Below are 23,361 nucleotides of genomic sequence, written 5' to 3'. Positions count from 1 at the left end.
CAAAATTTAAATTTTTTTTTAGAGAACAAGCACCTAATAATTATTAAGTCAAATTGAAAAATTCCTTCCAAGTAGATCTTTAAACGACGGAGCATAATAAACTAAGGTCCTGAGGAAACACAGTCTACGTGAACTCCTTTTTTACGTCCTCGTATATCAGAAAAATAGAAAGAAAATTACATTGACTCGTCGGGAAATTTATCCCGAGTCCCGAAACTTTGGAATTTCGTACCAAAGAAAGCAAATTATAATACAATAAGGGGACTAGTTTCTACACTCGTATTACTAGTAACAGAATACGTCCTGTACAACTGTCACTATCCATCTCTTCTGTTGTACGGGACGGTGTGTGATCACTAAAATTAAAGGTGTCAAAATAATCGAGCAAAAGATAAGGCTCTTAAAATTAAAGTATTAAAAGGTGGCTTCCATCGCATTTGACTCTGCAGATTCCATGGCGAACGGCCCACGCACTCACTCTGTATTTTTCCCCTTCTCTCTCTCTCTCTCTCACACTCTCTCTATTTTTACGGACTTTCCTTTTACCCAAGGAGAAATAACACACTTCGTATTTAAGTACGCGACACGAGAAAAAAGACGCTCTTCCCGCCCATAGCCACTCGAAAATTTCCCTCTCCTCTCTCTCTACATTGCCCCCATTTCTAGGTTTTCCTCTTCTGCAACTTCTCCCCCTTTATCCAGGTTCAGCATGACCTGGATCACCAGTTATTCCATGGATTATGCTTCTTCTGTACCACATTTGTTCATCTTTAGTGTTTCTCCTCCTGCAACTTCTCTTTAATTTCAGAGTTTCTGCTTCAGCGACTATCTTCTCGATGTTCACGCTTACGGCACTGGAGATCCGCGATATTTCATTATCCATGTCCTGCATCTGCGACTTTCTCTCGGTTCTAGCGTCCTGGCTCTCAATGCCTCCGGTTTCCTCTAATTTTAGGGTTTCCTTTAACTTGTAGTATTTATTCTCTCGTGCATGTAATCTGCTGTAATTTTTAGGGTCTTGGCTCCTGCTTCTGGGACATTTATGAAATTTCAGGGTTTGGGTTTGTGATCTGATTGTGTACAGTTGATCATTCATTGATTTCTGGTTTGAGAGAAGGATGCACTGCCTGTCTTTGGCAGTGCATCATGGACACGCCAGAGAAGTGCCGAGACTTGGAGGCTTCTGCATCAGTTGAGGTAATGGTTGGTCTTTGAGACACTGGTTACCTTCAAATTTGTGTGCTTTTTGGACTTGATGATCCATGTTTGACGAGGTTTGAAAGTAATTTGAACAAAACCAGTCCATGCATCAGTCATTTCAGTAAATTTCAGAGATCGATGCATTTATGATTCCCCCCCCCCCTCCCCCCCCCCCCCGCCCCCCAGTTTATCAGTTTAGAGCATGATCCATACGATCAACAAATGATTTGATGATCCCTGCAAAATTTTGGGTTGATGTTTATAATCCATTAGTATTTGATTTGTTCTCTATTCTTCTACTGCTGTTGGGACCTTTTGATCTGTATTTCCTTTAAAAAACAATATAATTGGTTTTTTCACTTAATATTTTATTTTGACGAAGTGGTTTTTACTGTTTTGTGGATTCTCGGTGCTTCTGGTTTTCTTACATAGTAGGTTTTTAGCTTTGGGGTTCTCATTTACTTTTAGGAAGATGATGGCCTAAAACTTTTGCATAATTTGAGTCAGACATAAGGTTGCTGTAAGTATTTTAATTTGTGGAAGTTTGTGTGTTGTTGGAAGAAGAGATCCATTGGTCATCTTTGACAAAGTTTATTCACTGTTTGTTTGGATCTCTATATTCCACTTGAATATTTAAGACTTATGGATATTTTGAGGACATTCTTGCTATTGTGAAAACCAGGGCTTCTCATTGCTTTATAGAGACGCTGCTTGTTCTATGTCATTGACCTCTCTCTCTCTCTCTATTGTTTTCTTAGCCCTGAGATTTGATGCTTTTGAGTTTTCCAAATTGAAGTTAGTTTCCATAAATTTTGGAGTAATGTTGACATGCATGTTTTGCTTTTGGATGTTTTCTTTGAAATTTGAGTTAGTTTGTTTTGTTTTTCATTGCTTTGAGCAAGTATGTGGTGATTATTATGGTCATTTTTGAGGAAGCTTTAGCGTCCTACTCCTCTTGGTGGCAATACCTTTCTTCTTTCTCATTGTAGTTTGTGTCTCATGCATTTTTTTTCATGTTTTCTACATCTTTTTTGGATCATGTTCAAGAAGTTCTCAAGGAACTGGGTTCCATCCGAGTTGTCTTGGCTCGGCCACTTGCTGAGATATGCATGTGTTTGTTTGTTCATTTCCTGTGTTTTAATGATAAATTCTGAACTGTTTTTCAGGATATTCGCCATGCCTTTATCTTTTATAGTAAATATTTGTAATACTTAACTTTTTGGGTCAGTTTAGTGTTTTCTTGCTGTTGTTAGTGCTTTTTCTTCAATACTGGCAAAGAAAATGTTGTAACATGTTTTTTCAGCAATACTTGATTTTACAATATTGATTATTACTTTTTTTGTTATAATTTTGAATTTCTATATATTAAAATTCCTATTGGATTATCCATATTGTTTTTTTTTTTTATTCTTTTATCTGGTGAAATGTACTGTTGCCACCAAAATTTTACTAATTTTCTTGAACTGAGATTTTTGGCAGTTCATATTTTGTTGCCATGTTTGTTTTTCTTTCAGATTTTACATATCATAGTCTATGGTGCATATAAATATCTGGTGCTTCATTTGCACCTGATTTTGGTTTTTTCATTTCTGCTATTTCATACAGTTCCTCTGCAACAAGGAAAATTAAGGGCTGTGGTTCATCCAGAACTTAATCTCTACTTTTCTCTTTAGTCTTTCAGTATAAAGCACTGGTCTAGGTGATATGTTTTTTGTTTTGGGACTGTGGTGCTTATTGTTTCATGGAATTTATCATTGGCTGCACTCTTCTTGTTGGGGAAAACCTGCTGTGCCATCATTTGTTTGTTTTCACTCAGGAACTTTGTTTTGGTTTTTGTTTCCATTATGGTTTTTAGAGTTGTTTCGTGGTTTGCAGGGTTCTCCTCTGTTTACCTTTCTATGCAATCTATCCCCCATCAAGCCGGTTAGGTCTGTACATTCGCTTACTCTCCCTTTCCCTTCAGCAGTGTTCACTTCTCCGCGCATTAGTTCCCTGACAGAGTCCAGCTTACGAAGGTAACTGTCCCTTTTTTGTTTTATGGGTTGTTGTATGGCAACTATTGTTCCATTACAATTTATTACTTTTGCCATATCGAGCAATGGCTTCATATATTTGCTGACCTTGAAATGGAATTACCATTACTTGTCAGGCATCGGTTCTCAGATGTCACGAAAGTTGAAAGGTGCTCTATCAACGAAGATGGAGAGAGCAAGAGAGAAGATTTAGGAGTTATAGATGCTGATCATTCTTCTGTTACTGAAGCTTCTCGCGAAGTTATGTGCTACGAGGTTCTTCATGCTTCTGTCCATGAAAACAGCAACACTAAGAGTTCATCAATTTTTACCTCATGTAGCCCATCAAAATATGTTAGTGAGTACCTCGTTAATTCCTCAGAAGAGGGTATTGACAATGTTGATTCTCCTGATGTGAATTCTCGTCTGACTGGCAAGCTCCCACAAAATTTACAAGATATCAGTCTCAAGGAAATGGGTACTTCACATTACAATATCGAAGCAGGCGAGTCTAATAAGGATGCTACCCCAAAACCAGTTGTGCAATTTTTGGATACAAGTTGTGAGAATCCACAGGAAACACTAAGAGAGGGCATGGATTCCACTGGAATGCAGCAGCAAGAAGTTAAGGTCGAAAAGACAAGTGTAACTCTGCTTGAGGAAAAGACTGATGATGTCGCTCAATGCATTTGGGTAAATTCAGATGCTGACCCTGTGGATGATTTATATGTGACTGATGCGTATATGGGACTACAATCATGCATAAGGCCAGATGAACGGTCAATGGACCAAAAGGCAGCTGGGTCGAATTTGGTTTTATTGGATCCTCAACAGAAAACTGTGAATGAGTGGTCAAATTTGCAATCTATTGGACCTGTAAGTTGTTTCCAACACGAAGGGCATGATCCGGCTCCTCAATTTGGCGGCAGTGTGGAATTGAGTAATCTGAATCACACACCTCATCTGGGTTCTAACACTGCCCAGCAACTGCCAGCTAGCAGTAATCTAAGTGACAAAACAGATGTCAGATCCATATGTCCACCTAAGCACTGGATTCCATTTAGTTTGAAGGTAAGAATACAGATCTTCTTGTAACACATCTTTTTTCTCAACTCCTGTTGCATGTGGCAGAAAGTTTGGGACCATTTTTTTAGCTGCAATGTTTATCTTGTACATGTATACACATTTTAGCACCTACCCTGTACTTCTTATATTATGTCTCAATGATGATAAATTGTTGCTTCATTTTTGTACTTCCATAGTTTAATGTCTACTTGACTGCATACGAGTATGATTCCCAGGTGAAGACTATCACATGGTTGCTTTCTTAAAGGTGAATGCTCTCTCTCTCTCTCCTCCCCGCCCTCTCTCTCTATCTATCCAACTATATCTATTCAACTACCTATATATAAATTCTTTACAATTTGAGTGTTGGCCCCTAAAAAGGGGTAATTTCTTAAGTTTGAATCCGCAAATTGTGTGATGGTTTGTGAGTATCATAGTTTTTAGGTATTTTGGGGTAAGGAAGGGTTGAGTTGATGAGGGTTGCGTGGACATTGACTCCTTTTACCAGCCTATCTGCAGCTCTGTGCCTAGAAGTCATGCTTAGGGTCGTTGCAAAAATGGAGAATTTGATTGAAATATTTTTCTGGTCTCCAGGAGCGTGTTGATGATATGGCTGCCCATGATGTAAAGTTCTTGGAATCCCTTTCAGTTATAAGACATGTCTCCTAATTTCTATTAAAGTTCTGAAGCCCAAAGAGCTGGCTTTGGCCTTCATCATCTTTGGAATCACCGAGTGCATGGGCCCCTAAGTATGTGGGTAGAATTTGCATCTGAGAATTTAGCTAGAGTCCGGTTTCCTCTACTGCAGAATGATTTTATGTAGCCCTCAGGTGGGGCCTTTCAATGCGAGGATTTCAGGGTATTCTGAGGTAAGTTTTGGATAATGCTTTTCCAATGGGTGGTAAAATATTTGGCTTAGATCTTGAACTCCTTGGTAAGAGCCCAAGATATGATGAGATTTTTGGTTTTTTTGATTCAGACTGGTAGTTATGGGGGGTCTTGCCTTTAAGAGCCCAATATGTGATGATATTTCTTGTTTTATCAATTAGGGCTGGTAGTCATTGGGTCTTGCCTTTGAAGTTTCAAACATTTCTTTTCAAATCTTGTCCATATGATGGCAGGGGCACTGATTTGTGGTAAAATTTTACCCCCTTAGGGTAGGGAAGAAGAGCGGCTGCATTGGAGCAGGTCACTGAAAGATTGAGGGTAGACACGAGGGATATCAAACCATATCAAAATACGTGACCAGGGGGTTGTGTCTGTATTACAGAACGTGAATATGTGATCATTTGGTTCCTCCTTCAGGCACACAATACAGTGGTTTGGTATTTGGATGCTTTGTGAAGGGCCACCAACCAGCTAAACGCTTGGACATTGTGCTGGGCAGGTAAAAAACCCAACTTGGCTAGCCATACTGAATCTAAGATTGTCAACTGTGGTTTCGAAGAAAGAAGAAATCACGAACTTTCCAGAAGTATCAGGGTCCAGACAATTTTGTCATCACCTTGAAGTGGAAAGAAGTGGGAGTTGACGAGGGAAAGCAATATTTGCAGGTCCTGAGCATTGTTGTCTTCAAAGTTGTGCTGAATCAGGGGTTTCAAAATTTTCTGACCACACAATTTCTCTATCAGATTAGAGACCAGAACTTTGGGGAAGGCCATATCCAGGGTGCTCTGCTTGAACCAGAGGTCCTTACAAAACCTAGCCTTATTTTCCCTACTCACTGTGTATCTGATATTTTTTGATAAAATGCTGGTGTCTATGGCTGGCTGATCGTTTTCCAAGCTCCTAAAGAGTTCGCGCTTGAAGATCTAGAAGGACCTCTAGGCAGTAACTCCTTATCTGTATTCTTTCTTCTTGTGCCATAGGTGTTCTTGGTGTGTGGCAAATTGCCACCTGCACTTTCTGAGAAGGGTAATGTTGACATCTTCAAGTCTTCAAAGTTTAGGCTCCTGTTTCTATTGTTTTGAAAAAAATTTGCCCACCTTACACTCTGGAATTTTTGTTTGCCACCTCACCTATCCATAGGAAGTGCCTATGCAACTTTTTAAGCTTGTTCATGAGTTAGGAAGGCATGCAGAAATGAGGCATGTGAAAGAACGGGATACTTGCTAGAGTAGCTTTGATTAAGGTAATTTGTCTACTCAGCGATTGGTAGTAAAAGTTCCATGTTGCACTTCTTTGTTTGATTCTTTCAACTATGTGGTCCTGTATAGTCTGTTGTGGTTTTCCAATTCACAAGGGTAGTCCCAAACACTTATTTGGTAGGCAATTTTTTCCACATATGAACCTGGGATCCAGTTCAAAAGGCCTATCCTTTTAAGAGACCAACACCACAAAGTTTTATTTGTATTTTGATTTTATTTTCTTTTGTGATGTGGGGGACTGTAGTGACTTTGAAGCATCTCAAGTGAAGTTGTTACTTGTTGGTTCTAGGTGTCATAAAAGACCAGTGGTATCATCAGCATATCATGAATGTGTGATTGAAGGTCTGGTATGTGAAGTCTTGAAACCCTCTAGCAAGCTTGGCTGTAAATCCCACCAATTGGGTCTATTGAGAAAATTGGCTACGATGGCAAATAAAAAGGGGGATACGGGGTCTCCCTGTTGCAGCGCTCTGGAGGACTCGAAGAATCCTTGGGGATGTTGTTTGTGATGACCAAGAAGTAGGCATTTGAAATGCACTCCAAGATCCATTTGCAACATTTCTCTTTGGACCTCAAATTGGTCATTACTTGAAGAATTATTGAGGTTGCAGTTATGATTGACCAAGAAGTAACTTTCACTTCTGTTGATGATACCTCGCTGATGAAATTCGAGGAACATATAATATGTCCTCTCTCATAGCATCCCATGAATGATGGAAAAAGCAATCCGGAAGCCCTTAGATCCTGGAGCTTTGTCATGGCCTAGGTCCAAAATTGCCAGTAGTACCTCTTCGATTCTTCCTATTTGAATAGTCTCTCAAGCCATTCGATGCAATCCTTAGATAATTATGAAAAAGGGTTCCTAGGAGTGGGAGGGCCTGGTTTTTTGCTCTGTTATGAGTAGACTTTTGAAGAGATTTACATTGATCTCGCTTTGAGATTCGTATATCCTTGCTCTTTATTTAATGAGAATGATGGCATGCTCCTCCTCCTGCAGTTGGTAGTCTTGTGGGAGATCGCACACCCACACCCTCCTTCAACCATGTGATATTGGTTCTTTGGTACAGAAGCATTTGTTCCTGTTTTTGAGTGTTGTAAAATTGCAATTTGGCTATGTTCCTTTTGTATCGTTTGTCCTCTGTGAGATCTCTAATTTCCTCCATTATATCATAGCGTGAGATTTCTTCAAGAAGGTCTGTTTTCTTGCTTTGGATGTATTTGAAGTGATCCCTGACCCCTTTTTTCAAATTTTCTTTTAGGGATTATAGATTTTGTCCTCACATTGTATGTCATGAATTTCACAATCATGCTTTTGTTTTTTTGGCAACTTGATTTTCCACACTTACAATAGAAAGTATTTCTATGTTAGTAATGCTTGGATAATATTTGTTGTTCTGGGTTGAATTCCCATTCTTCCTTATAAAAGATGCGTTTATAGTTTTTTTTTGAGAGAAGCTCAAGATGCATGTATAGTTTTATTTCTCAGGAATCATAATTTCTCGACCTGTGAATGAACACTCATGCACACCATTAAAAACCCATTCCCAAGTCTCAAGACTTAGACTTGACCGAGCCTACTTTATCGACATTTATGGAGCTTTAATGACTCAGCCGAGTCTTACCAAATTCTGATGTTTCAAACTATAGACTTCTCTCTTGGGAACCAAGTGTCTCTATATTTCCCTAAATACAACTATCTCTCTCTTTTGCAGATTAGAACACGTATCCTGGCAGCAATCCTGCTCCACATTACCATCATAGCCAGCCGCTGCGTGCATCTTTACATGCTTGTTCCTTCATTAATTTATTGACATTCTACTCATATTTTCAGTTAGTAACTATTGTATCCGAATGTTTTGGAGTTTTGTCCTTGGGTTTGTTTTTCTACTTGTAACTGATGTCATCTGCTGTTTTTTAGTGCTTTAGAGCCACTCCTTTATTTCTCAAATTTGTTTTTAATGTTTTCTAATTTTCACCATGAAGGAAAAAAAGAGACTTGCGTAACTAGGGTTTGACACACTGACTGTTAACTTTTCTTTTTAGGGTGGCAATCTCCACCACCGTGGCATGCTAAGGCGATGCCTTGATTTTGAGGCAGCAGTAGCTCATAGAAAGAACATTGAAGGCAATAACACTGGGAAGCCTGCATCTGGTCCTCCTGAGTCAGAATCTCAGGCTCTCACTCCTGATAACTCCAATCTCAATATTTCAGACTCCACCCACTCTGCATCTGTTTTGGCTTCTGATGACAAGCAACTGCTTCCTTCCAAAGCTGAACTTAGTTTACAACGTCCATCATCAGTGACAGTTATGCCGTCTGGTATTGGTTTGCATTTGAATAGCCTTACAAGTAAATCAGAGAGCAGTAAAATGGAGAAAGTGAAACAGGAGACTCTGGTTCCTAGTAGCTGGCCTATCACCACGGCGAGCTCTGCTGGTCCTTTTCATTCTATGAAAATTGGGCCCAGATTTCTGAGTACAACTTTGCCTGTGAAGCAGAGTGAGAGGGAACTGGAACGTGCCAACAAATCCTTGGCTGTTCAAGATGGTCCCCAGGCGCCTGGAACTGACCTTGGTGAAGAGTTTAATCAAAGTAGTCCGAGAAAGAGGAGGCACGTAGCATGATTGTTATATCTAATCAAACTTTTGTTTATGACATTTACTCTATCATTTTTCATGGACATTATCCTAATATTAAGGTTCTTGATCATCCAGGAAGAGACTATCGAGCTCGTTAGATGGGGAGGGCTGCAAGCGATGTAACTGTAAGAAGTCTAAGTGCTTGAAGCTGTAAGTTAGAGCATATTCCAGTTTTCTTAAAATCAGTAGTGGTGATTAAAAGTTCAGTTAATGTAGAACCACTGTGAACCTTCTCTCTTCTGTTTTCTTGTTTAAAGTTCTTGCATAGATTTCATCACATTGGGCCATCTTCCCCCTAATTGTGGCATGTAGTAAATGAGTTAATACTTGTCTATGCAGTTATTGTGATTGTTTTGCTGCTGGAGTCTACTGTATTGAATCTTGTTCATGTAAAGAGTGCTTAAACAAGCCTGAGAATGTAGATGTAGTGCTTGAGACACGGCAACAGATAGAATCTCGCAACCCACTAGCTTTTGCGCCCAAGATTGTCAAAGTTGTTGAGGCTGCTCCTGACCCTGGGGTAGGGCAAAATTCTCAGCTGTGGCTCTAATTCTTACTGAACGATTCTTATGGTTCCCTTCTCCATTTTCTGGATAAATTTTGGGGGGACCTCTCCCTGTCCTTCCTATACTCTAATCTTATGATTCCCTTGAATACTCAGCAGGATGAAGCAAATAAGACTCCTGCTTCTGCTCGACACAAGCGAGGTTGCAACTGTAAGAAGTCTATGTGTCTCAAGAAATACTGCGAATGCTATCAGGTTGTCATCATCTTCATCATATTAGTAATAACAATAACTATCATCTTCTCTCGAGTCTGAATTCTTGATGGCTATCTCAAAAAAGAAATCTTGGTGGCATTTTTATCTTCTTCCTTTTATTGGGTTACTTTTTTCTCTAATTGAAAAATTGTTTGTCATGAAGGCCCGTGTTGGATGTTCCGATGGCTGCAGATGTGTAGGGTGCAAGAACACATTTGGGGTGAAAGAAGGTCAGCAATTGTTCTGGAATAGTGTTTTGATAGCATTGAGCACCACTTTAACAAAGGATTTATGTTGAGTCTATATGATGTAAATGTAGCCTCAGATTTTGACTTCTATTGATCGATGATCCCGTCATGAAAATGGCATATTTTTTTGTGAAAAATCTTAACATTGTGTTTGCTAAAAGCAACCAATATGGCGCATAATAATATAACAGAAAGAACTCCGATTCACATTCAGATTCTGGGTTCTGTGTTCATGTTTGGTTTGGTCTCGTTGTTACTATTTTGATTTGATTCTGTGAAGCACAGGATTCTTACTGGTTCCATGGGAACTGATGGGCCTATTTGTAGTTCTGATGTGATGAAATAGTATTTTGATTTGCTGAAGGTTAATGCATTTGATTTCTGTCAAGAACCTGAATATTGCTGCTTTTGGAGATTTGTTCACTGTTCATGTTTATTGAACCATTTTTTCTGTCTAGGATATATAATGAAATTAATAATTAGATGAGCTACCCCTCCAGGAACACTGTTGTTTCTAATGGTAATCCTCTGTGAATCTTTGACTGAATAGATACCAATGAAGCATCGTGTACATCAAATTATGTAGTATATGAAAATGTGTCCTACTTCAGGTCATTGCAAGAAATAGGGGATATGTTGTTATCTTGAGTAAATCATTATTTGTTATTTTTTAAAAGAAAAAATATTGAGGAAATTATGCATCTTGTTGCAAGACAAGACTCATGCGTTTCCTATATGCAGGATCTGAGAGTTTGGTAAATAGAGGGAGTGAAGGGGAAGTAGAAGAAACTGAATCTTGTGAAAATGACGGAGGGGATGAAAAGCTGCAATTAGTGGAATTCTCACAAGAGGAACGACAGTCCTTGGAAAACACACCTCCAATAACACCCTCATTTCCATATGGCGGGTATGTTAAAGTTTGTACTCTGATGTCTGATTTTGTGCCTTCATTAATTTCCAGGGAAACGATATGTTCTGAAAAATGATGAAAACGAACTAGATGGTATGGAAATAGAGTTGGAGAAAACCTGGCAAAACCCCACTATCCAGAAGCCAAAATCCTACAAGGCTAGGTGACAACAAAATGATTTCTATAAGAGGAGAACCTCTAAAACTTGGATCTTTCCAGCAACTTTCTACTGAAAATATGTTGGATATGGAAAGCGGCCCAAGCATTTCATGGATCATTTCTTTTTGGGGAAGAAAAATTCCCTTGCTTGGTGGTTTCTTTTTTTAATCTTCTTGTTGAGGATTCAGTACTACTCATTATGATTAACGAAATTAAAGGAATCCGTGTTTTAATATTGATCCTATGGTTATCTGTTTAGCTTTTCATTTGAGCATCCTAACATGTGCCTTATTCATTTCTATGGTTATTAATATTCTAGGCTGCCTCCCAATGTGCATTTCACCCAAGAGAAGCACCTCTACTCCTCAGACTCCCGCTTCCTTGCCCTAAGAAAGCTTGTCGGATCTTCTCACATTTCCAGCAATGCACCCCTCACAAACCCCGAATTTTGCCAGCGCCACCAGGTAGTGTGCCAAAAGAGCTTGCAAAAAGTTCCTGAAGAAGATGACACACCTGAAATATTAAGGGGCCAAGGTTCACCAGAACGAAGTGTAAAATCCTCCTCTCCAAACCAAAAGAGAGTCTCACCTCCTCAAAAGCAGTTTTCACCATCACCTTGCCTGAAAAGTGGTCGAAAACTTGTTCTTCGAGCCATTTCAACTAATGTAGCCATCACATCTCACGCCGACTTCTCATCAAAACTTGTCCAATCTGATGCGGCTTCTAATTAAATGAGGGGTAAGGTTTATTTTATTCCACGAATGAGTGGGATTGTTGGTTACCTGAATTATCTCCATAAGTTTAAGGTGGGGTTGCTTTTCCTTTTTCTATGTTTGTAATTGCTATTTTTATTTGTATGTGTAACGTAATGGTAGAACTTTAGTGAAACTGCAGAGGATTTGTATTTAACTGCACTTTGCCGATTCACATGCTTATGTAAAGAAGCTGTTTATCCATTAAAGTTTCCGTTCTTTTTATTCTTGTTGCTCTCATTTTTTCTTCGGTGTTTTTGAGTTTATGGGGATTATTCAAGTCATTCTATACAGGCTACAAAAACTGCAGCTTTCAAAGTTGCGAGTTCTACTCTTAAATCCTTATTAATTTCTATTAAGTTCTTGAATTTTGAAAAGGGATTGTATACAATGAGACCATTTATTTTTTGTATTGGAGGTCACAATTACTTACAACCATATGATATGATATAAAATATGATAGCTTGGGTGTATCACAAATTTCTTTTGAACGTTGAGCTTGGTCAATGAAATAAATACGACCACCCAATTTCACATCCATGGTCAAGATTAATTGTGACCACCTTGTACCAAAGGTAAATGTCTCATTTTATAATTTCGCTTTCAAAAAACCGTTGGAAAGGGGATTGGACTTTTGTAAACTTCTTTTTGCAAAAATATGCTCTTCTTGCCAGTATACTCCCGGATCATGTACGCATTCTCACACTTGTGGGGCACACCTGTATTCTCCAATTATCCGCAAATTAGAAAGAGATACCGACATTATGTAGGGAAGCATTTGCTCAATTTCATGTGACATTCAAATTGATTATTCTAAACTAGAAGAGGGGAGTTACATATTATTGCACCCCCCCTGGGAAAACTCTCTTCTAAGTGATAAACCTTGAGCACGATGCTCCTATAATGATCAAAGATGAGTGATAAAATTGACAAAAGGACTTCAAATGGCTGATTAGGCAGACTGATTTCTTTGATGGGTTGGTATTGTGTCCACATGCTGTGGACGCCTAAAAGGTGCCTGTGCACAGACACGTTTTGGTGGGTCAGATGGAACCATGCTCATCCAAGGGCCAATAATGGATGTTTCCTATTTTTATTTTTTATTTAAAAATTCTTGATCTGAAATTATGGTTTAAATTTATTTTGGTCAATTTTTATTCAGAATATTTTTTAATCATTTTTATTTAGTTGTATTTATAAAAATACATTGCACACCAAAATATAGATAAACATCTTATTTAAATAAAAAATAAAATACGAGGCTAATTTTCGGCCTTTGGATATGGCCATATGAGATCTCAACCAATTGGACGGGTGCTTGTGCACCCGTCCACATGATGTGGATGGGATACTTTTCCTTCTTTGATTGGGCAAGTATTTGTCCTAAACTTGTTTGGACAAAGCTTGTGAGAGATGATGCACATGATGGACATGCCTAGTTTCTCCTAAAATGTATTGAGGGAGAGAATAATGCTTACTTTGTAATTAGAAGGTTTTGTGTAGAAATGTTTCTGACCCTTTCAGAATCTAGCTTGGCTCCTTAGTTATTCTTTCTTCTTGCTTTTTTAATTAAATAGTTCTGAATTTATCTACCAAAATGAAAAGAATACGAGGTTATTTTGTTTCTAATGAATGCTTATGCTTTCGTACTGGCAAACATTTGGTCTCTTGAAAAAGTTCCTGTGTAATGCCAACTCTTCAATTAAATTTGACACAATTGCAACATTACAAAGAAAGATTCGACCCAATTTCTTGGGAAATTTGATGAGGTAATAACTGCCTGAGAATGGATGAGGTTGATGAATAATCAGTCTTGATCATTTTGATGGATTAGCCCATTGGTTTTTAATTTTGAGTGGAGTTTTGTTGTTTTCAGTCTGTATTCCCCAGAGGTTCCAAACGCATATGATTTTTAGTTTTCGATTTTGTTTATTCATGGTCGCTATATTACAATCTACTTTGAAATATTTAGTAGTTTTCAATTTGGTTTATTCGTTGTCACTATATCACAATTTACTATGAAATATTGAGAGAGAGAAGGCTTAATATGAACGGTAAGTATTGCTAAAACGAGTACTAAAATATTGCGGAATTTTGTATTGCATGCTCCCACGAGTGCATATTCGTTATATACTCTCAAAAATAGAAAATACCTACTAAGGATTATTTTCTCGATAGAAAATTTAGACCCTGTTTTGAATCACCATACGAGTATTTTAGGAAAAAAAAATCGTAGTGTTTCTAGAAATTCAAAATATAATATTCTTGGGGGAGCATATATCTGAGGAAGCATACAATCACTTAAGTTTATGGTCCTGTCATGTAATAAGCTACTCATTTTAAAAAGTAACCTGCAAAATTTTATTATATATAAGGTCGTAAACATAACTTTTGAGGGAGCAAATTGTCCTTTTGTTCCCTTGGGTTAAAAATGCACTTGGATAGAGTTTTTGGATTATGTAAATTTGAGATCCATTTAATAATCATTTTGGGTGGCAACGGCTTGGGCTGCCATTGGCCCTAGCCAGGCCCTCAGGGCCACAGGTTGTTGCCCAGGCCCTACTCTCTTAGGGCTGGGCCGATCGGGCGTCTGGTCTATTGCCAGCTGTAAGAATCATCAGATGATTATTTTTTTTTAAAAAAAGAAAGATTTTGAGCTCTTTAACCCTTAGATTTTACTGTAAAAAACTTGGATGGTATACATTTAATTTTATATTGTTATTTTTTCAAGCTCATAGCAATATGTGTGTGTGTGCAGTTGGTATACAGATGCATCCATAGCTGTAGAGGTAAGGTGCACCTTCAAATTTTATCATGGTAAAGTGTTCTTAGGATTATCTCAAAATCTATTTTTATCTCTAAGTATAAAATTTAAAATTTAAAAAATGGTTAAAATCAAGTAGACATATGGAAATCTTGAAAATGGATGGTGTAGATAATATGTTGTAAAATGCGCTATTTCTGAGATATAAAATCTTTTTATTTTTCATGGTCATATATCTAGAGATGATCAATCAAAGTGTTTTTGAACATTAAAACTAGCATTTCCAATGGATTTTTTAGGTGCATCCGTAGTTCTACATTATAAGGTTGCATCCTTATATAAACTTTCCTATATATATATATATATATATAGAGAGAGAGAGAGAGAGAGAGAGAGAGAGAGAGAGCGGTTTGTATAGAGCCTAGGCTCTACACAATCAAATTAGAGCTTACCTTCAAATAGTGTCGAGAAATGTGGTTTCACTATTGGAAATCTTTGTGATCGCCTTAAAATATGTTTTCATATTTATTTATAAAATTTAAAGCTTTAAAAATAATGTAGATCGACAGATATATGAAAACTTGAAAATCTTGAAAATTGATGGTCCAAAAATACATAACAAAATATACTATTTCTAAAACTTGAAATCCAATTTTTTCTCATGTCCATGCATGTTGCGGTCAAGATGATCAATTTGAAGACATTTGGGCATCAAAACAACATTTTTTAAGGAAATATTTGAGGTAGGCTCAAATGTAATTGCTTAGAGCCTCGGCTCTATAAACTTCCCCTTCCTCCCCCCCCCCCACACACACACACACACACATATATATATATATATATATATATATATATATATATATATATATGAAAAACTCTTCCCAACACCTATAGACGAAAAATGAACAGTGATTTCGCCTACCCTCATCACCATCCAAACATCATCGCAGAGTCACAGTTGTCCGGTAGTGTTTCAAATTTTTTTTTTCTACAAATCCAAATTAATTGAAATTTGGAATGTGTGTACATCTTAGTGATATACACCTAATAAAAATATGAAAAATATAATTCACAAAATATAAATTGATCAAAATACCTTCGAAAATTGACGGGGGTATTTTGGTTAATTTATATTTTACGAATTATTGTTTTCATATTTTTATTAGGTACGCCTCACTAAGATGTACACACGCTCCAAATTTCAGGTCATTTCGATTATGAAAAAAAAAATGAAAAATGAAACACTACCAGACAACTGTGACCGTGCGATGAAGTTTGGATGGTGATGACGGTAGGCAAAATCACTGTTCATTTTCGCCTATAGGCATTTTGTAGTATCTTCCTATATATATATGAAAATACTGGCGTAGGTCCATAAGCCTACAGCTACATATGAGCGCAACGGCTTAGAGTCAATTTAGGTAGATCTAATGATCATGATTATATTTTATATTTGAATTTTTTTTTCTATAAATCCAAATCACTTGAAATTTTGGATGTGTGTTCTTTAAAAATAAGAGAATCCAATAAAAATATCAAAAAAATATTTTTTGAAAAATAAATTGACTATAATACGCTTGAAAATTTTCAGGTCAATTTATATTTGATGAATTATTTTTTAAATATTTTATTAGGTGTACCTTGATGTAATAATAGACGCTTAAAATTTAATGTGATTTAAATTAAAATTAAATATATATATATATATATATATATCCTTTTCACTTTCACTTTTTTTTTTTTTTCTTTATTCATGCTCTCTTGTGGACATTGGTTTGTAGGATTTTTGGATAGGCCTCGTGGTAAGGTTTTTCATTGTGCCTTTCTACCTCATATATTTTTGCTTACAATCTGCTTGGATTATTATCATGACACTGTGCACCTTGCGTAGGCGCCATGTCTGCTGTTTTTTTGTTTGTTCCCATGTGCATGGTCATATATTGCATTTTGCACTGTAAATTTATTATTATGTGAAGTCATGTGGCTTTTAAGAGAAAATATACTACTAATTTTCAGAGTTTTGTGTTCATCGTTTAGGAAAATACAAATTGAGCCTTAAAAAACTAGTAGGAAAAGTCTAATAAGGTCAAAATTTGATGCGAGTGATGTTATACACCATAGACAGGAGAAAAAGGATGTTGGTCATTTCTATGGGCATCTATTCTTTTAATATTGTAAACTAGGTTCAACTAGTAAGGATGGCAATGCACGGGGCGGGGCCGATACGGGCCGGTCTGGGGCTCTCTAGGGCTGTCCTAATGTAGACCGGGCTAAAGGGGTCCAAGCCCAGGCCTGACCCTACTCTTGAGCTAAATTGGCTAGGCCGATTTTGTTAATGGGGTCCAACGGGGCCTTGGGCGTATACATTATTTGTTTATTTCTAAAGCAAAAAAAAACTCAGAAAAGGCTAGGCCACGACCCCTGGCCTAGATTGAACACCAGGCCTATACTTCAAGCTCGAGCCCAGGGGCATAGTTGGTGGTCCAGGCATTGGCTGTTCTGGCCTGGTTCGATAGGCGGGGAAGGCTGCCGGGCCCATTGCCACCACCTAAGTGTGTTGAAAGAGATTGTTTAAATACCTGTGTGGATTCACCTACTATATAAGCGAAAAGCCTGGAAATTGGTTACAAGAAGACGATTAGCAGAAGACGATTCACATTTCTTCTGTTTCTTGCCCTCAACACATGTGTTTGAATTTTTGTCTTTTGGGGTCTAGTTGCAATACTTTGACATTTCTTCTCCGCAAATTTCATAGCCAGGACTTTTCTTGTGAGTTGAAAAAGAGAGAGCAGAGCCATGTTGGGACTAAAAAACCATCAATGGCCTCATATGAAATAATCTTTGTTTACTTTTTAAATTGATTTTTCACCGGTTAGGCCCATCCAGATTATCAATGTGGCAGACCCAATTCCGGTTTTTTAAAACAGCGATTTTTTCATTACATTTATAAGTTGACAAAAAATACTTAAAAATGTATTATTAATGATATTATTAATTTGTATCCATTCTAGGTAGAATTGATGACACAATTTATAAGTTGACAAAAATGCTTAAAATTATATTGTTAATGATATTATTAATCTTTATCCGTTCCAGGTAGAATTCACGACACAATCAAGGCCACGTAACGCCTCATCCCCAAAAATAAAAAAAATTTATGGGCTTTTCAAGGAAAAAATAAATAAATTGGTTCATTTTATTGGCTTGGTAATTAAGGTGTTGAGATGGGGTCTCTTTACTTTAATTTACAAAAGGGTGAAGGACCCCTCTTCTTTTAACTTGGATTGTGCATGTCTTTAAAACTGACCATGCCTTTATTTCTTCCCCTATGAAAATATTATTTACTCATTACTTTCCAAGGTCTACCTTGAGTCCTAAGCCTTAATCTTGTAGAATCATGATTAACTTCCAAAGTTCTTGTGCAATCCGATCCACTTTTGCTAAGTGCACAATAATGCATTGTACATTATTTGCAGGAGAGAGAGAGAGTGTGAGAGAGGCACTTATCAAAATAAGTGTAGGTGTAGGTGTAGGCATAGGCAGGAGAGGGGCCCTTGGTGCCCTTTGTGGGAGCAAGGTTCTTGAATTTGTTGGGGTGAAAAGAAAGTTGGTGGGGGGCGGCCGGCCGATATGCATGGGTATGAAGGTGTTCATGAATAGTGGATGCAAGGCTGCCACAATTAATGAGCACCAAGGAAGCGGCCGCATTTGAATTGCTTCTCTTTTTAGATTCATCTTGCTCTAAACAAACACATTAGAGCATACCTCAAAAATTTCATTAGAAGAGGTTGTTTTGATGTCTAGATATCTTCAAATTGATCATCACGACATCAAGATATGTATTGACATGAGAAAAAAATGGATTTCAAGTTTTGGAAATAACGTATTTTGTAACGCATTTTTGGACTATCAATTTTCAAGATTTTCAAGTTTTTATAGATTTGTTGATCTACATTATTTTTTACTTTATAAATAAAGATTAAGTTATATTCTAAGTCTATCACAAAGATTTTAAATATTAAAACCACATTTATTGACACTATTTAAAGGTCGGCTCTAATTTGTTTGTTTAGAGCTTAGGCTCTATACAAACCACACCCACCCTTTATGAATTGCTTGCCTTCTTTTCTTCTCCGCCCTCTCTCTCATGAACTGCTCTTTCTTCAACCTCTCTCTCTCTATCTCAATATGAAGGCTCATACTGATTTCCTTTTGCTTTACACGCCCCACCCTCTCTCTCTCTCTTTCTATGAAGGCCCACATTGATTTCCTTTTGCTCTCTCTCTCTCTCTACATATAAAGGCTCACATTGAATTCCTTTTGCGTTGTGCTTCTCTCTCTCTCTCAATGGAGGAACCCATGATTTCTGTTTTCTTTTTTCTCTCTCTCTCTCTTTCTCTCCATTCTCGGGGTTTCTTTGACAAGGCTGCTTTATTATCCAACTGCGCCACCACCTTCAATAAATCATTTGGGCCAATGGTATCTGACAAGAAAATACTTCAATTTTCGACTTAAGACATTTTAGGATGATCATATGAATTACACCAGCGCAAATGGAACCGGCCAAGGGCTAGGTCTAACTAACCGGCCGGTTCAACCGGCCTAACCATGCAGGTCCCGACCGGTCTGAAAGGTATTTAAAATATAAAATAAAGATATAAAAAAAATATGAAAATTATATTTAAAACATAATTAAACAAGGAAAAAAGTTTATATAAGGATGCTACCTTATAATGTAAAACTACGGATGTCTTTCAAAAATCCATCGAAAATGGTAGTTTTAATGTTGAAAAAACCCCTTTGATTGATCATCTCGACATCGAGATGTATGACTATGAAAAGATAAAAAGATTTTAAGTCATAAAAATAGTGCATTTTACAACATATTATCTACACCGTTCATTTTCAAAATTTTCATATGTTCATAAATCTACTTTATTTTAACCATTTTTTAAATTTTAAATTTTATAATTAGATATAAAAAAAGATTTTGAGATAATCCTAAGAACATTTTACGTCAAAATTATATACCACGATAAAATTTGAAGGTGCACCTTACCTCTATACCTATGGATGCGTCCGTATGCAAACTGCACCCTTAAACAAAACACATCCAAATATAGTTGAAAAGTGTGAAAAAAATGGATTTTAAAAAATTGATTTGTGCCTAGAGATATTTTCAATTTTTTCAAAAAAGATAAGAAAAATATAAAAATAAGTATTCATAGCCCAAACACTGTTCAATATTTACCAAAATGATAAAAAAATATTCAAAAATATATTACAAACAAATCCCTTTTTTTATATATATATATTTATATATATATATATAATTTTATTTTATTTTTAAAATATCCGACCAACGTCCAAAACTGGCCAAAACCAAATCAGAAGTACCCGGTTCCAATTTTACAGGCCGGTTGTGAGTTGACCTGGCCGAGTTTGAACACTGCACGAGAGAGAGAGAGAGAGAGAGAGCATCTTTTCCTTAGGCTCAAAGCCATGGTAAGACAATATGAGAGAGCATCTTTTCCTTAGGCTCAAAGCCATGGTAAGCCAATACGAGGTATCACTTTAATTATTCCTTTACAACTTTGCGTTGCCTCCCAATGCAAATTGCACCAACCCAATAGAAATTGTAAATTGGCCGGCCCTATAAGACCAAAACCCAATTGTGATGCTCCTCATCCCAATTTTCCCCAGAAAAAAACAAAACCTACTCTTGGATCTTTCAATAATTCATGCTTTTTTTTTGTCCAAACAAACAAAATCTCAACTTGATTCCAAAACCCTACTCCCTTCCATTTTAGACACCCACCTTTTTTTTTTTTTTCCTTTCATCTATCTACTTTTCCATATTAAACAATTATTCTTCTACTTAGATCCACATGTATGGGACCATCTTATGTCATCTTGTGCATTGTTGATTAAAACTATTGATTTGATACTCTGTTTAAGAGGAATGAATATGGAATGGCTTTTATTTGATGTCCATCCTTACCTGTAAAAGTCACTCTCAATCCCATGAGAGCAACCTCAGCAAAACTCTTATATATTGCCGACGTTTTTTTCTAACAAAAAAAGAAAAATGTTTTAGTCAGTCAATGCACCTATTCAAATAGTCTTTTCAGAAAATTCATCGGGTTTTGGACACAAGGTTTTACAAGTAAATAATGTGGACCCCCATTATCATGAATCCGAAAAAAGTGAATTTTGATCTTTAAAAATTAGAAAATGTTTATATAAGGGCGAGGCGAGGCTCTAAACAATTAAATTAAGACGCATCTCAAAAATTTCACTGGAAGAGGTGGTTTCAATGCCCAAAAATCCTTAAATTGATCATCTCAACCTCAAGATGCATGGGCATGAGAAAAAATGGATTTCAAGTATTGTAAATAGTGTATCTTGTAATGAATTTTCGGATCATCAATTTTCAAAGTTTCAAATCTTTATAAATATGCTCGATCTACCCTATTTTTTAAGTTTTAAGTTTTATAATTAGAGATGAAAATAAATTATCAAACCACTACAAAGATTTTCGGTATTGAAACAACATCTTTCAACACTGTATGAAGGCGCACCTGACTTTGATTGTTTACGGTCTTGGCCTTATACAAGCCACACTCTTAAACATATATTAGTTTGAACTTTATTTTTCAAAATTTCATTATTGTTGATCTTAATTTCACGTATTATATGAGCTGAGCTGCACTGTTTGTTGAGCTATAGAGTCATGGTTGTGATTAAAGGGGATTGTATGCAATGAGATTATTTACCTTTGATACAAAGAGGTCACAATTACCTGTAATCACATGATGCGAAAACTAATAGTTTTGGTGTGTTACAAAGTTCAAATTTTTTTTTTTTTTTTAAGTTTGAGCTTAGTCAATAGAATAAATGTGGCCATCTAATTTCACATCCAATAGTCAAGATTAATTATGACCACCTTGTACTAAAGATAAATTATTTCATTGTATAATATTCCATGATTAAAAGGGGCATCTAGAGTGACAAAATGTTATTCAAATCCTAAATCCTCATCTGACAAGGATTTTAGGGAAAAGCCAAAATTGAATAGGATATCACTTAAAACTCCCTTGACTAAAATGTACATAGTCTTTTGCTGTCGTTAAAATTCATAGAAAAACTGAAATGAGTCATGTTTATCTTTCACTAAAAGCAAAATTCAATTGAGTTCAAATTGACTAGAGATACATCATAACCCATAAACTTACATACATAAACTATACCTTATCAATACATCCCTCGTTTTTATTCTGCATATCTCCCTTACCCTTGCTCATGCACACATGTGAATGCACATAAATATACACATGCGCATTTATCTGTGCATGGGTCTATGAGCTATTTACAAAAGAAACAAGGGAAAATTTTGGTGCATGTTGACAAAGTTCACACTTATCCACTAAAGGTGGAGTGGAGTATACATGGACTATTGTTACAACAGGTGGGACTGTCGGTCAGTGTCTTGGTTAATTTGGTTTATAAAAGTTGAGTTTTGATGAAAATTAGTCAACACTAATGCTTGACCGGTTTTAATCAGTCTAACTGGCCAGTTCTTAATTATTACTACTATAGTTCTTTTATTCTTTCTACATCCGTCCAATTAACTAGACTTGATGTCAGATCGATTCTGATCATATTTGAGACAATGTGATGTAGTTAACATTGGCTTGCATCGAGAAGGCGAGACAATTTATGTCATTTACGTTTGAGTGGGGTTGGGGGATTCTTGATGTCTCAACTCACCGTTCATCCGATCCGGTTAGTGGTCGATCCGATCCAGTTAACACTACTTGCATGGAGAGGGATGGGGCGACCTTTGAACTATTTATGTAGTTTTTTTCTATATTGGTTGTAGGTTTCGTTTCTCTCTCAATTTAGTTCTACCCTTGGAGTTGAGAATAAGAGTTTTTTATATATATATATATATATATAAGGGAAACCTAAGCAATAACAAGGAGGATCTCCTCAATGATCTTCTTGTCGTGTGTTGGCTTAGTTTTTGGGTAGCAAAATAATGTTGTTCGTTATCAATGATCTTCAAACTCCAAATGCCATTCTCTATTTTAATAACAAAAAAACTAAAATATTGACAAAAATAATTAACAATATCTACACATAAACTATGCACTTCAAACTCTCATCAAGTCTACCGTGGACATATGAGAACCGTCATGACATGGGTCTACACACGCGCGCCCACCCATAGGGGTATTTTAGTAATTATTTTGATGAAGTTTGTTTTTTTTTTTTGTGAGGGCGTTATAGTAATATTCATTCAGGGTTTTGGAGAATTTCCCCACGCAACGACAACGGCAGCGCCGCCCAACTTTCACGGGCCGCTTTCCCCCACCCACAAAGGACTCCATTTTCTGAAATGACCACTTTCTTGCATAAAGTTTCGGGAGTACCCTTCACCAAACACAGGCTCACCTAAAGTTTTTAAGTGACGAAAGGGTCCCATTTGATTGTGCTTCATTTGTCTAATTCTACTCTAAGTTTTTGATTTGGTTTCTTCTAGCAATCCATTTGAGTGGTAACGGATTGGGTGGTTTAACCAATTCGCGGCTCACCAATGTATTAGCTGGTATGCGCTAGAGTAAACCCAGATCTAATTCAAAGCTGGTCTAGGCTTTATATTTAACTATTTTGCCTGTTCAAACAGACAAAACAAAACTTT

At 36.8% G+C, this 23,361-nt stretch overlaps 1 protein-coding gene across 4 annotated transcripts; it reads left to right on the top strand.

Annotated features, from left to right (window-relative positions):
- Positions 1 to 954: 954 nt before the first annotated feature.
- LOC18429646 (uncharacterized) lies at positions 955 to 12,118 on the top strand. 4 transcript variants are annotated; one of them, XM_006838929.4, is made up of 10 exons: positions 955 to 1,197; positions 3,076 to 3,215; positions 3,350 to 4,283; positions 8,468 to 9,036; positions 9,140 to 9,214; positions 9,404 to 9,584; positions 9,729 to 9,824; positions 9,988 to 10,054; positions 10,814 to 10,979; positions 11,461 to 12,118. In XM_006838929.4, the coding sequence occupies exons 1-10, from the start codon at positions 1,147 to 1,149 to the stop codon at positions 11,870 to 11,872; spliced, it is 2,691 nt and encodes an 896-aa protein (XP_006838992.1). In that variant the 5' UTR covers positions 955 to 1,146; the 3' UTR covers positions 11,873 to 12,118. The 4 variants fall into 4 exon arrangements, with proteins under 4 accessions (XP_006838992.1, XP_020519963.1, XP_088717879.1 ...); XM_020664304.2 differs by having other exon boundaries at positions 9,726 to 9,824; XM_088861753.1 differs by having other exon boundaries at positions 8,468 to 9,040; positions 9,144 to 9,214.
- Positions 12,119 to 23,361: the final 11,243 nt, after the last annotated feature.

The sequence above is a fragment of the Amborella trichopoda genome, chromosome 3 (genome assembly GCF_054954075.1).
Source record: "Amborella trichopoda isolate Santa Cruz 75 chromosome 3, AtrichopodaSantaCruz75HAP2 v2.0, whole genome shotgun sequence".
Classification (NCBI taxonomy): Eukaryota; Viridiplantae; Streptophyta; class Magnoliopsida; order Amborellales; family Amborellaceae; genus Amborella; species Amborella trichopoda.
Note: the sequence above shows the minus strand (reverse complement) of the source record. Positions and strands in the feature narration are given on the sequence as shown.